Source organism: Triturus cristatus, chromosome 6 (assembly GCF_964204655.1).
Source record: "Triturus cristatus chromosome 6, aTriCri1.1, whole genome shotgun sequence".
Lineage (NCBI taxonomy): Eukaryota > Metazoa > Chordata > Amphibia > Caudata > Salamandridae > Triturus > Triturus cristatus.
This window is the reverse complement of record NC_140589.1, coordinates 560,667,724-560,682,741: the sequence shown is the minus strand read 5'-3', so window position 1 is coordinate 560,682,741 and position 15,018 is coordinate 560,667,724. Positions and strand designations below refer to the sequence as shown.

Below are 15,018 nucleotides of genomic sequence, written 5' to 3'. Positions count from 1 at the left end.
AACACAGCAAAGCACACAGCAAAGTGGTAGTTCCTCCTCACAGCTTCTCCAGTTCTTCTTCTTGGCATTCTTCTTGATCCAAAAGAGTTCCAAAGTTCAGGGGTCTGGGCCCCAATATTTATATCCCAAAATCCTTTGATCTCCTAGGCAGAGAGTGTCTGTGCCCAGCCAGAATCAGTGCTGCCTTCTCTGGTGTGACTTCCTGGCAGGAGGTGGAGACGGCATAGTCAGAGGCAGACCAGGCCCTTTGATGTGCGAGGAAATCTTCTCCCCCTTCCCCAATTGCAACCTAGGTTTATTCATCCCTTTCCTGACCCACCTAGACTATCTGGAGCCACTCCTGCTTCCCAGCCTTCTGTCATCCATAACCCAGACAGGAAATCCACATTCCGGCAGAAGGCAAACGGGATGACTGAGCAAGAAAATACCTACTTTCTAAAAGTGGTATTTTCAAGCACAGAATGTAAAAATCACCTTCACTAAAAGATGCATCTTTAGATTCTGAGTTCAGGCATACTAAACTTTATTTTCCTACCTAGTTGCCAACGCCAGTTGTGTTTATAAGATGTTATAAACAAACTTCATACACTGCACCCTACCCACAGGGGTACCTTGGGCCTACCTTAGGGGTGGCTGACATGTAAGAAAAGGGAAGGTTAGGGCCTGGTAAGTGGGTGCACTTGCCAAGTTGACAGACTGCGCACAGGCTCTGCAATGGCAGGCCAGAGTTACTTTTATGGGCTGTTTGGGTGGGTGGCACAATCCAGTGCTGCAGCCCACCAACAGTATTTGATCTACAGGCCCTGGCACACACGGTGCACTTTACTAGCGACTGACACATAAATCAAATAGGCCAATCATGGAAACACCAATCCATAACACATTGTACCACAGGAGCACTTGCACTTTACCACTGATCAGCAGTGAGAAAAGTGCGCAGAAACACTAAGCCAGCACAAACAGAGTCAAAACCGAGAGGTCAGAAAGCAAAAAACTCAGGGGAAACACGCCAAACGATGCCAAGTCTAACACCTGTTGTGTCAGGATACTCCTTCGGGGATGAGCAGGCATGTTATAAATGACAATAACATAACACATAGCCAGCAGACTAGGTCAGGAAATAAAATCCTTGACGAGACCAAGCCCTACATTCTATACAGTCTTGTGCACTTGATGGTTTGCTTCACTTTGTACTCAAGTCCTAATGAAGACCCACAAAGGGATTTAAGTGACAGTGGAATTTTAAGAATTTTTCAACTCCGCAATTGGCTTACGTTGGGTGTTCGGATTCTGTTGTTCCTTACAAACTTTAAAATCCCCTGGATACATACTTAAAACAATTGTTTTCATGTGTGAGAGGGTTTTCTTATTAAATTTGTAATAGGACTTGGTGTGGATCTTAAAGTTTATTTCTTCAACAGCCCTGTTGTTGGATTGCGCTGTTGAACATCATACCTAACACACATTTTCCTGAAGGCCTGGCTGACTACTCTGGCCAAGTTTCCAAAGATGAACTAAGGATATCCTTAGGGATGACTGCTTTACCTTCTAAATCACTTTAATCTGCAAATGTGGGAGATCATTCACAATTAACATCAGGATTGTGACTTCTCCAATGTCATGCAAGTCGAATTCCCTAAGGCACTAAAAGAGGAACAATTTTGTTCTTTCCATAACTGGCTGAAATCTTTTTTTATGCATGAAAGACAATCAAACAGCATTTGTAAAGTGCAACACTGTCACCCCCCTGGGGTTATCTGGGCGCTGTGTCTCCGTCAAAGAGCCAGGTCTTGAGTCTCTTTCTGAAGTCTGCCAGCCAGGAGACTGAATGGAGCTGAAGGGGAAGGATCACTCCAGGTCTTGGCAGCAATGTAGAAGAAAGAGCTGCCACCACTGCGGCTGTGACTGATGCTGGGGGCAGGGGTTAATTTGAGCCGGTGGCTTCCGGTGCTCGGCAACGGCACTAAAATGTCGGCATCAGCACTTAATTGTTGACACAGGCACTTAGGACAGCAGCCACATGGTGGCGCTGTTTGTACAATTTAGAGATGAGCAGAACAGCAGTTATTTATTAATTTAGTATGCATTAAAAACAACTAATACCTGCCAACCAAGTTATTTTTATAGCTTTGGGGGCCTGGAATAATCTGAATTGTCCCACTTGTAGCAGTGTGCTGGTTAGTTGTTGTGTACATACTGTGATTGACAATGCTGGCAGTGGCAATGGGTGGTGCAAGCTGCAAAGACCTCCTGACTAGAGCCCTGGCACTTATCTTTTTTACAAATTAAGCTCTGGGGGTGGGAGGATGTGCAAGGGCGAGTGAAGAGGAGCACAGGTGTCTAGTGAGTTGGTGGAAGTTCAGTCAGTGGTTTATGCAGGCAGGTCCTAGGCCACGGTGGGCTTGGTAGGCACACGAATGACAGTTTGTATATGTGGGGACGACTACACCAGCGCTCCAGGGCAAACACTTTTGTAAAGAACCACCCACTATGTAAGTATGTGTTAGCAATCTGTACACTTTCTTATAAAATCTAATTAATTCGGATTGACCCAATAATATTTAGTTTGCGAAACATAGAAAACTTAATCCTTGAAATCAATCAGTCATTTTGTACTAGGGTGGAGTCAGAATGAGCGCAGAGTGCAATTGATGACCAGTCATTATGTCTGCCTCTTATCCTATCAACGCCTCTTGTTATACTCTAGTAACATTATCAGGTTTCTCATACATTTACCTTGTTATACAGTTGACCAACACGCACACAAAATGTCATACTTAAAATGCCTCCATTGAAATATTCAAGCACATCCCAATGATACACAAAAGCAACTGTGCTTCTTTTAGCCACTGTCTAATGGATCTCTGGGTTTTTTGTCATCTTCACAATCTTCATTCTATTGTTATTAACTGATCATCAGGCGGTCATGCATTGTGATGTTAGATGTGCCTCAGCAGTTTTATATCAGACATATTTTGCCTGCTGGTACATGAGCTGGCATCAACCAGTCTACTCTCCATGATCCACGATCTATCTCACCATGTACCCTCTTGATTTCTTACCTCTGCACGCATGAAGTAGAGTATGGTGGGGCGCAAACCCTTCTCACTTCCACCTCCCAAGCCCTGGAGGTGACGACAGTTTAGCAAGTCCGACTTGATGCGCAGGTCCCATTTTGTCAGCTGGGTCTTCTCTTCCGTTTCAGAGAAGAAAAAGATAGTCTGGGGACCAGCAGCTGGACAAATAAAGTTGCGAGTATTATCTACTTATTCAGGTAAAAGTGACACAGGCAAGTTCTCTCTCTACATACATACAAACACACAAGCATACAAAACACAGACATCATACACAACACAAAAACACACAATCACTGTCTTTGCTTTCGCAAAAGCTCCATACTTTTAGGGCTCAGCTTTAAAAAAAAAAAAAAAAGAAATGCTAATTACAAGTTTTAATGTAATTAAATGGGATATATTAGTAAATAACAATTTAAATGTACTTTAGCTACAAATAATAAATGTTGGTTTTAATTTAATTAAAGTGAACATATTAGTTAATAACAATTTCAAATGAACTTTAGCTAATGACTTACCATAAGCATCAGATCTGTTTTTATCATCTGATACCACACATGTACAAACAGGACAGCTTTTGGAGGTCAAATAAGGAGATTTTAAAGAAAAATCAGGGTGATTTAATTTCCGCTTTTACCTGCATTGGGCAGTGTGGCCAGGTTGTCCAGAGGAACTGGGATGTGGGATTTATTCATTTTGTTCTCCCCGATGGGGTTTTGGTGGGCAGCTGACCAAAGGGATGTCTACCCCCTGAATAATTGGGGAAATGGAGCAGAACAAAGACTGCTGGTGGTTTGGGCTCTATTGGGCTACTTCATAGCCTAAGGCAGTGCTTTCCAAACTTTTCATGTTGGTAACACACTTCTTAGACAAGCATCATTTTGCGACACCGTAATTGAGTTTCACTAGCAAACCGGAGGTTAAACTAACCGCATATAAGAGATACGGACAAATATAGAAAATGTATGTCATATAAATTGTAATAACGAAAAGTATGGGGACGCAACATATCTTTTGAAAACCTTTCATGTATATTTTTATATATATGATTTGTAAAATAATATCATACATACATTTCCAATATCGTTGTCATTTATGAGTAACAATATGTAAATATGTGCAAGAATTAAAACTATTTGAAGATAACCAGGAACACTAACTATTTAAATGAGATGTATGAGGTTGATAGTATGAACACAGCTGCTCAATATTTGGTGGAATATTAGATAAAGACACTCACATTTTATCATCAAGCATTTTCAAGCTTCCACGTTTTAAGTCTTTAAGTTTGTCATCGTTGAAAAGGATACTTCATAAATGTATGTAGTAGAAAACTGCAGAATAATTTTTAACACTTTTTACCTACGTTTGGATGCATTTTTGAAACACGAATTCAAAAGCTGTCTAAGTCACCTTCTTCATGCATTATTAACAGACTTCAATCATTTTTTATTTCAGCTAATTCTTCTTTTTCTTCAATAAGTGAAAAGTTCCCAGTTGCAGTTGAAAAAAATTAATTTCTGATCTAGTCATAGTCTTGGATTTCAACATTTGGGAAGTAATGATGAACTTTCTCTTTGAGCAATGTAAAATGGTCAACAATCAGCGGGCTGATATCACACGCAGTTTTGGAAAACACTTCAAAATTGCCTTCTTTCACTTTCCATTTCCAAATTGCTATTTTGTTTCTCATAGCACAAATCTTATCTACCTCTGTTAAGATATTTTCTCCTTTTCCTTGCATACTGGTGTTAATTGTATTCAAAAGTTCAAATATGTCAGCAAGATATGCCAATTCTGTGCACCAAAGTTTGTTTTGAATTGGCTTGCAGAATTTGTGTTGCTGATTTTCCTAAAAATGTTTAAGCATCATTTCCTGCAATTCGTATACACGACAAAGCACTCGACCCCTTGAGAGCCGACAAATGTGTGTGTGCAGTAGAAGCTTTTTAAACCTTGCCCCCATTTGTTCACAAATATGAGCAAATAATCTTCATTTAAGAGGTCTACTTTTAATGTGATTGAACATTTGAACCACTTTGTCCATAACTTTTCCTAATTAATTTCCAATGGTTTGCGCGACTAGTGCTTAGCGATGTAAAAAGCAATAAGTAATTATAATATTTTCATTTACTTTCTTTACTAAAGCTACAAAATCTCTTGTTGAGCCAACCATTGAGGGTGCACCATCCATGCATATTCCTACACAATTTAACCATTGCAAATTATTTTCCTTCATGAAGCAATCCACAGTTTTAAATATATCCTCACTTTAGTTCTCATTGGAAGTTCTAGGCAACACAAAACTTGCTCAATAATTCTGTCAGTATGACTGAAACGTATAGAAACCAATAATTGAGCTAACCCACTGACATATGTGGGTTCATCTACTTAAAATATTAAGATCATATTATAGTTTTGGAAAATTCCTTTCATATGCAGCTTAATGTTATCAGACATGTCTTGAATACGTCTTCCAATCGGGTTATCTGCCAAATGGATTTTATTAACTTCTATCTCAAATTCTGGCCCAAACATTGTTCGAACAATAGCACAGCAAGGTTCCTTTATGGTGGTTTTGGCAACAGTGTATGGTTCCTTGTTTTTGGTAATTATTTGAGCAACCAAGTAACTTGCCTTTTGAGCTTTCTCTGATGTCTTCATTCTCTTTGTGAATGATGCAGACTGCTACTTTATAGATTTTGAAAGCTCAATAAAGTATTCTACTGGTTTTTCTGACAAATGTCTGTATTTTGAGGTAAAATGTTGTTGTAATTTATTTGGTACCATACTTTCATTTGCAAATATATCCCCACAAACTAAACACTGGAGACAAAGATTGTTTTCATTTCAGGAAAATGTAAACCCCAGTTTCATTTAAGCTTTATTGTATAAACGAGGATTGGAGATTTTTCTTTTACAGTTCTTATGTACTGAGACAGACTGCTCAGTTGATTCTTGCGTACTTTCCTCAATAGCTGCTACATTTTGTTCATCGCAAACATCATCTTCACCAGCTTTTCGTTTCTTATTCATAAACGTATCCGGTTCTTCATATCGTAGCGCATCTTCCTCAGATGCTCCCCACTTTATAAATGCTCCCCTCCAGGCGGCCAGAGGAGGTCCCGCCGGAGTTCTCCAGTGCACGGTGATGCTCTGTTTGGCTAGCAGGAAAACCAGAGATGCAAACTGTGTTTCTACTTTGTAATGTTTATGGTGCTTAAATATGCCTAACGCACTGGCTTCCTATGTTGCAGCATCTGCGAGCCCCGTCACCCCGCACAGTGTGGTGTGTATTGTGTTCCAGTAAGATTGTAGCGTCAGACAGCTCCAAAACATGTGGAGAAAGGTCATGCTCGATTCTTGGTATCTAGGGCATAAGAATAGTGTGTTCGGGTAATATCGCTGGAGATTTTCTGGCGTCAGATACGCCCGATGTAAAATAATGTATTGTATAATTTTGAATCGGTCATTTCAGGATACACTTTTGGGATACTCTAACGCCTGTTCCCATTCTTTGTCCTGGAGTGGCCTCTGAAGCTCAGTGTCCCAAGTTTCCCGCAGGGGGGGCGAGTATTATTGTATTGAGTTCTTGGATTGCCTTATATATCCAAGTCACTATGTGACACCCGGGGCCAATCTGTATTATAGCATGAAGGATGGGGTGTGTAGCCGGCTCAGTATCGGTCATGTTCCAGGTTCGGCGGCAGCCTGCTATCAGCCGTCCATACATAAGAAACTGTCCTCTAGGTAGGCCGGTGTCAGCTCTGCAAATGAAAGCAGGTGTCCATTTGCGAACAGTGAACTCACCTCCATGAATGAATGTTCTGTCCATGTTTGCAGGGTTCGTGTTGTGTAGTGATCGCGACCTCTGTGAAGGCTCACTAGCAGCAGAAGGGGAGAATAAAGTAGGGTTGTCCGTGACATCCGGTGTATGCGTTTCATGCAGCCGAGCACCAGTGTCACTTGTAACAGACCAGTTGAAGTGGGCTTGGCCCCTGGTAGTAGCATGCATCGAATCACAGAGGCAGATATTGGCCCAGTGCTCATGTGGGTCTCCCCTAACGCATGTCCCACCGTCCACTGTGACATCAACTGTAATTGAGTTGCTAGGAAGTATGCTTTATGATATAATGACGTAAAACAACAGGAAGGTAAGTGTAGAGTCCTTTATTCCCTGCTCCTCTCTCCATCAATACTCGCTGTCATCAACATTCTAATGTCCCCTTCAGGGACTTGGAACAAACCATTTACTGTGGGGGTGGTCGGAATATGCCAACTGAGGTCAGCTGGTATTAACATGGCATACATAGGAAAACACATCGTAACACATCTTCCCCCTTAATATAAATGAACAGATTCAAACAATAATTACCTAGCTAAATTCTCTACTTGTACTTAAAGTCTTTGTGCCACATTGGAGCTCTGCATGTTCTTCGTGTGACAGGTAACCCCTCGATGTCAAGGCTATGTGGCATATCTGTTTGGTCATTAGGTTGGCTGTGTGGGCTTTGCAGTCTCACTAACCTGTCCATGCTCCACATTTGGTCATTATCTAATATGGCTGTGTTGTTTCTTACCCCCTTCATGCGCATTGGTCCTGAAAACTTGGTTTCACCCTCGCACCTCCTTGGCACCCTAACACATGCCCAGTCCCCCACTTTCCACTGTGGAGCTTTGGTCCCATGTTTGGTGTCATATTGAGCCTTGTACCTACTTTGATGTGCATTAACTTTGTCTCTGAAAGCGTGCCTGTCCATTGTGATGCGGGACCCCCCTCCTAACCAATACGGGAAGAATTTGGTACCTGGTTTCCTCCCTCTCAGCGCTGAGAAAGGAGAAATTCCTGTGACCGAATTCGGAGTGGTGTGATAAGCCCACAACATTTCCTGTAACGCCTGTTCAGTGGGTATCCTGTTTGCCACCGCCAATTGTATGCACCCTTTAACCATGCGGTTCATTCTTTCCACTAACCCATTTGCCCTGGGACAGTATAGCGCTGTTCTCAAGTGTGCTATGTTAAGTTTACTCAAGAAGTCTGTCATGGCATGGGACGTGAATTGGACCCCGTTATCCGTTACCATTGAGGACGGTATGCCCTCTTGTGCAAACGTGTCCTTCAGAAACTGAATTACGGATATGGTCGTTATCTGATGGACCGTTTTGACCACCGTCCAGTGGGAGTGGAAATCAACCAGAACCAGTGCAAACTGTTTCCCCACCCCCCTGAAGTTGAGGGGACCAATGATGTCTAACGCAACCTTCTCCCATGGTTTGTCCGGTAAAGTTACAGGGGACAAGGGTGGCTTCCTGGTCGTTCTAGACTTGTCACTGTTAGAACATGTGACACAATCTTTAACTTTAGCCTCCACTAGCGAGTCCATCTTGGGGAACCAATATCTTTCCCTTAACCTTGCCTTCGTTAAACTCCTGCCCAAGTGGCCCTCATGTACGAGGTCAATTATCCTGCCCCTCATAGTCTCTGGTGGAATTATTTTATCATTGCTGAACAGGATACCTTGATCCACGTTCAGCTCCAGACGTACCTCCCAGAATGGTTTCAACTCTGCCTCCACCTGATTGGAAGAATTAGGCCAGCCCTTTATTGTGAGGTCAATAATCTGTTGCATGTTGGTGTCTGCATTCATGCACTCTATCCATTCCTGTGTGGTGATGGTGTCTAAACTGAGCTGTAAGACCGGGTACTCAGGAGTCTCAAATTGCTCCTCTTTGTCAATGGGGCTTCTAGATAAGAAGTCAGCTGCCGAATTTTGGATGCCCGGGACATATCTAATCGTGAAACAGAAACCCTCTAAACCCAGCAGCCACCTAGCTATTCGGGGAGTATCACAAGAGTTATTCTTCGGGTTGAACATGAAAACCAGGGGCTTATGATCAGTGCGTAATCCAAATTGAATGCCCCACAGAAAAAACTTGAAGTGTTTCACTCCCCAAAAACAAGCCAATGCTTCCCTTTCCACCACCGAATAGTTCTTTTCAGCTTTAGTAAGGGACCTTGAAGCAAACGTGACGATTCTCTCCTTGCCCTCTATAATTTGTGAGAGCGTTGCTCCTAGTCCTTTCCCACTAGCATCCGTTGTAAGAAAGGTTCTGCGGTTGTGTTCAAAGTTACACAAAAATGGAGCTGATAGTATGCCTTCGTTCACTCTTTGAAATGATGTTTCGTGTTCCTCTGCCCATTTGAATTGTGTGTTGTTTTCCGTGAGATCCCTCAGGTTGGCAGTTAGATCCGCAAAGTGGTTCACATATTTTGCCATGTACTCGGCCAACCCTAAAAATGATTTAAGTTCATCTTTGTTTGTGGGCGCAGGCGCGTCTCTTACTGCCTCCACTAGGCAATGTTTAGGTTTGAAACCATCCTTAGAAATGCAATGTCCCAAGTATTCCACCGACTCCACGCCAAACTTACATTTCTCCCTCTTCAATGTAAGTCCTGCATCTCTGAACCTGGAAAGAACTTGTCTTAAGATATTGTCATGTTCTTCCACACTGGCCCCGTACACTAGGACATCGTCTTGGAAACAAAGCGTTTTCGGCACCCCTTTTAGAATATGCTGCATAATCTTTTGAAAGACCCCTGCCGCAGAGGCCAATCCGAATGGCATGCGACAGAACATGAAGGTGCCCATGGGTGTGGTGAAGGCAGTGAGCTTTTTGGAGTCTGGATGTAACTCCACTTGATGGTATGCCATGGAGAGATCCAGAACACTAAAGCATGTAGCCTCACCCATGGTGCTCAACATCTCGTGGATGCGGGCTAAGGGATGTCTCTCCACTAATATGTTGTTATTCAGATCCCGTAGATCAATGCACATACGAATGTCCTGACCGTGACCCTTCTTGGCAATGACAATCGGGGCAACCCTTTCAGAACGAGCCACCGGCTGGATGATGTTAAGTTTATCCAACCTGTCTAGCTCCTTCCTCAGTGGTTCCCACATTAGATTTGGAATTGGTCTTGTCTTGTGAACCACCGGTGTGGCGTTTCGTTTCAACTGAATTTTGTGCTGGAAGTTCCTGAGCAATCCTAAAGTCTCTGAAAACACTTCTGGAAACTCACTTGGAACGTTTCCGCTCTGACCTGAAGGATTTACTACCAAGACTTGTTCCAGATTGTTCGGGTCTAATTTGATTCCTAGCTCTCTTTGATGTTGCTATCCCAGTAGGTTTGACCCATTCACTACTACATAAACCTTTCCTACTGTACGACGGCCTTTAAAAGAAATCAGCGCTTTAAACGTTCCTTTCATAGGTATAGGATCCCTACTATAGCCGCTAGGAGCGATATCCGCTTCATCCAGCTTGTCTTGTCCTTTTTCTAACACGGCTCGGAAATCCGCGAAGTTCACTAGGGTGAATAGCGAGCATGAATCAGCAAACATTTTAACATTCTTCCCATCGACAGACATCTCACATACAGGGTACCCCTGCTGCACTTGAGTGTTCCCCTCTTTGACCTGTAACACAATTTTCTTGACCTGCGTTGGCGTTGAGGTGACTTGGCTCGTCCCCATTTTCTTTGGAAAGCACCCACAAACTCTTGCAAGATGCCCCTTCTTGTTGCATTTCCTACACCAAGCCTGTCTGGCTTGACAGTTGAGATCATTTGCCAAGTGATTGCTGCTACCACAACGATAGCATTTCAATTTGCCACCCTCCGCGTCCATTGCCTGGCTTCGCCAATTGTCATTTCTCCTTAGCGGTTAATTTTTGATCTTGCATACCTCGGATTCCTCCTCCAGATTGGCTATTTCTGATATTCTCTTGTTATTCTCTGTTGAATTTATTTCTTTCATACAGACTGCCGTGTGTTCAATTGATTTCGCAATAGGATCCGGCTGTTTCTCCAATAACTTCCTTTGTATTTCTTTGTTGTTTGTACAGCGTACCAATTGATCTCTGATCAGTGAGTCATTGAGATCATTGAAAGCACAAAGTCTGCTCAAACCTCTAAGAACTGCAATGTACGTGGATACATTTTCCTGTTTGCCCTGCGCGCGACTGAAGAATTTGTGTCTTTCCAAGACTATATTAATTTTGTCCCCAAAGTGACTTCGCAATTTAGACAACGTTGTTTCATAAGCATCTTCATCCTCTTCTTCCACCTCAGGCTCCGGTAGTGACTCAAAAATCTTCCTTCCACTTGAACCCAAGTTGTGTAGTAGTATGTGCTGTTTCCTGAACGCACTGAACTTTTCCCCTCCTATTGCCACTAGATAAGATTCAAATACTTTCTCCCAATCTTCCCATGGAATGGTTGGTTCCAACATTTCATTCAAGAATGGCGTTGGCTGTAACATGCTGGCAGCCGCCATCGTGGAAGGGAGGGAAAAGCACTATGTTGAAATACAGACGTGAACCTAATTACTGTGATAAGACACTAGTGTTGCGCAATTCTAAGGTTGGCATGCGCTATAGTTGAGTCACTACGATGCGTAACCAGCACCCCAATGTAACCAGAATATTATACGTGCAAGCCTAATCTTTGTACAAGGAACCCATATGATTTATATGAAGCACTGGTGCCCCAGAGACGTAAGTAGCAGCCCCCAACAAGCTCATAGATGGTAACCATCGCCTAGCTGCGGATGACAGGTCAGGGCAGCGTCAGTCACTCGCTAACGCTGCGTAGAAAGAGCGCAGAGATGAGCTAAGCAGCGAGTTGTGGACAGTTATGACCAGTTGATAGAAATATATATATATATATGATTTATACTGGTGTGCCCGTCACCGAAACACGCAATGGAGTGCGCATCTCCGCAGCATATAACCTGACAGTAGCTTAGTGGGAAATATTGAGGCGTAATACCCTCTGAAATCGTTCTATAAAGACACGCCAGGAGTGCGTATCTCCGTTATACTGTGATGGCAAAACAATAAATAGAGCTTAGAATGAGGTTGCAGCTGTACTGGTGTGCGTGTCACCGAACAATTGCCTTGACACGCAAAGGAGTGGAGTAGAGAATGCCACGGAATGTGAGAGAAATGACTGGCCGTGGACGTAATGGCGCTAAATCTTTCGTTGTGTACTGGTGTGCGTATCACCGATAAGTTATTTAGACACACTGAGGAGTGCGTGTCTCCGAAATCGACGTTCACCTTACCGGCACCCAGGACTCGTAGAAAGACTCGGCAGCGTTTTTCAGCTGGGAAGGTGAGGTAACCAGGAAACAGAGCGCAGAGATCAGTGTCTCTTGGCTGATGGTGCGCAGGAGGCGTCGCTTCCCGAGTTTGCTGACTAGAATAGTCATGCGCGCCTCTGACAGGAACTGCAAGTCATTAACACGCCACCACCGGACTTACTGCCTGGATGTGAAATTGGCTCCTCAGAACTACACAATGCGGCAATCTTGGCCCCTCATTGAAGGGAGGTCCCAACAGAAGCAGCAAACGATGTTCGTGACCGGCACCCCAGGAGGACCCTCGGTAGATGCGCCTTTCCAGACCTTGAAAGTGCCTCACGGCAGTCGCTGCATTACGGAAGCGATGCTGAAGTAATCGTGACAGATAGGGTATTCCGGGTCACTGCCACACCGCCAGAACACGGCTCAGGACAACGACGATGTGGCAACATGGCGAAGTGAGAAACACCACGATGTTCTTGACCGACTCTAGTGACATGTGGCACCCAGTATCACCAACCAGTTCTCTCTGAACCAAGAATGTCCCAGCGATTACGACGTCCAGAAGCATCAATATGAACAGCTGATGGAGGAATGCAGAACGGGAGGAGCAAGGCACTTCTGCCCCCTTACACAGATCGTCGCCAGTGATATAATGAAGTAAAACAACAGGAAGGTAAGTGTAGAGTCCTTTATTCCTTGCTCCTCTCTCCATCAATACTCGCTGTCATCAACATTCTAATGTCCCCTTCAGGGACTTGGAACAAACCATTTACTGTGGGGGTGGTCGGAATATGCCAACTGAGGTCAGCTGGTATTAACATGGCATACATAGGAAAACACATTGTAACACTTTAAATGAGGGCGCTCCCAGTCCATCCTGGTTCACTGGCAGCTGCAGTTTGGCTAGGGCTACCAGTATGCGACCCTCCCCCATATTAGAGTGCTGAGAAGAGTATCTAGTTCCTGGAAGAAGGAGCGGGAGGGACTGCTGGGAGATTAGCAAAGTAGCAGGGCAGTCGCAGGACGAGGATTGTTGCAGGGATTCTGCTGATACACAGAACTATGCGAAGAACCCCAGGACCTCAGTGAATTGTGGTGTACCAGAAACTCACCTCAGAACCCAGAACCCAGTATCCGGCTAGCATAAGTGTCCCATTAGTTATCCGAGATTTAGCTCGGCGGTCCCAATGTGTAGACAACCCAGAACAAGCGACTCAGTACATACTCAGGAATGGTGGGAATCGGAAATACCTGTTCGTATATTATTCTCACATCAGTCCACAACAATAATCAACAGAGACACGTTGTAAATAAAAGGGGTTTATTTTTATAGACCACGTGTCCTAAGATGCAGTACTTTGGCTAATACAAGCAGACAAATGATTAATATCAAAACCAGCAACATAGTTACAATACCATAGAATATAAAAGGGGTGATCATTTTATAATGACAGTGGATACTACCACCTTCCCTTTACTAAGAAGCTAATATTATTATTATGCTAATAGAAGGTCTCTTAGGCTTGAATAGGGGACCCCATACCTCAAAGATCAGCTTAGTGAAATCACATCACAGGAGCATCAGGAGACTTCTCGCAGGAAGGCTCGTCTTCGGTCTGAATAATAAACATGATGTCTGTGATACTAAAAGCACTAATTTTCAGGCATTTGCAGCTGCGCGTGTGTTATGGCTAAATAGTGGGCCGATCAACCTAGAGTGAAAAACATGCATTGTGTAATACCCCAGACTGTTTGTCACACCATGTACAGACCAAGGTCGCTGCGCAGAGCTTGGGATAGTAGCAACAGATCGCGCTTGTGTGAAGCAAGTCTCGAGTCAACAGTCTGTTTTAAGAAATAACATGTAAACGCAGTGCCGTGTGCAAAAGCAAAAAGATGGCTTTCTAACATCTAACGTGGTTATGCTAACTTAACAATGCCTGTACGTATTCAGAGAGAACTCACTACACGCCCCCTTGATCGAAGCACTATTTAGTAGGCAAGAAAAGAGAGAACGCAGAGTTCAGTTTCGTCAGAGCAGAACAAGGCGTAACCAATTCAAAGGTTCAGAATGAGTTAAAGTCTGAAACGAAAAAAATTGAAAAGCAACAGGGGAAACTGTGGAGTCCGGAAAAAAAATATAATCAATTAAAAAAAAAAAAAAAAACTCAAAACAACCATCATGGAGAAAGCAAAAAAATAAATGCCGCGGCAGGGTGCTGTCCAGGAGCGACAGGTGCCAAGGACGATAGTTCAGTCAATCCATGAATGTATAGGCAGCATATGTGGCAACCGCTTCCAACAAAAAATCATTTGCAGGGCCAGCGAAAGTCTCAGCCATCCAATCCATCAACGAGAAGGAACACACGTGTTCTTCAATCAGCGGAGCTTCCAGCACGATCAGAGGGCACCCGGAATGTTCCTCCAAATAGCTCATAGCCAAGAAGTTGTAGGCAGCTGTAGAGATGTCCCAATTACCCAGGATCCCATGTGCTGCTCCACAAGCCATTATCCGGACACCAGAACAGGTCAACTCGTGAGACACTAAGGGCCTCATTAGTCGATCGAAATCCGGCACCGGAGACACCAGGCTGGTCAAGCACAAATCCAAAGGCCATTCAAAGGGGCAATCCAGGCAGTGTAGCACAGGCTGCACGCAGGTGAAGTAGCAATACCGGAAGGACAATCCATACGCCAGGCTTAATGTCGCCAATGGCAGAGTTCCATAAAAGTCAAGCATCCTATCCCGAAGAAGCTGCAGGCGGGACAGGTGCACGAGTGGCACAGATGGAGCAGCC

General features: G+C 43.7%; 1 protein-coding gene across 1 annotated transcript in view; it reads right to left on the bottom strand.

The window, feature by feature from the left end:
* LOC146817397 (dynein axonemal heavy chain 5-like) overlaps window positions 1–15,018 on the bottom strand; it is a 1,608,734-nt gene that overhangs the window by 1,563,138 nt on the left and 30,578 nt on the right. Inside the window, exon 2 of the mRNA XM_085609634.1 lies at window positions 3,063–3,235. Within this exon, the coding sequence (XP_085465760.1) occupies window positions 3,063–3,235 (173 nt within the window). The remainder of the gene's footprint in view (window positions 1–3,062; window positions 3,236–15,018) is intronic.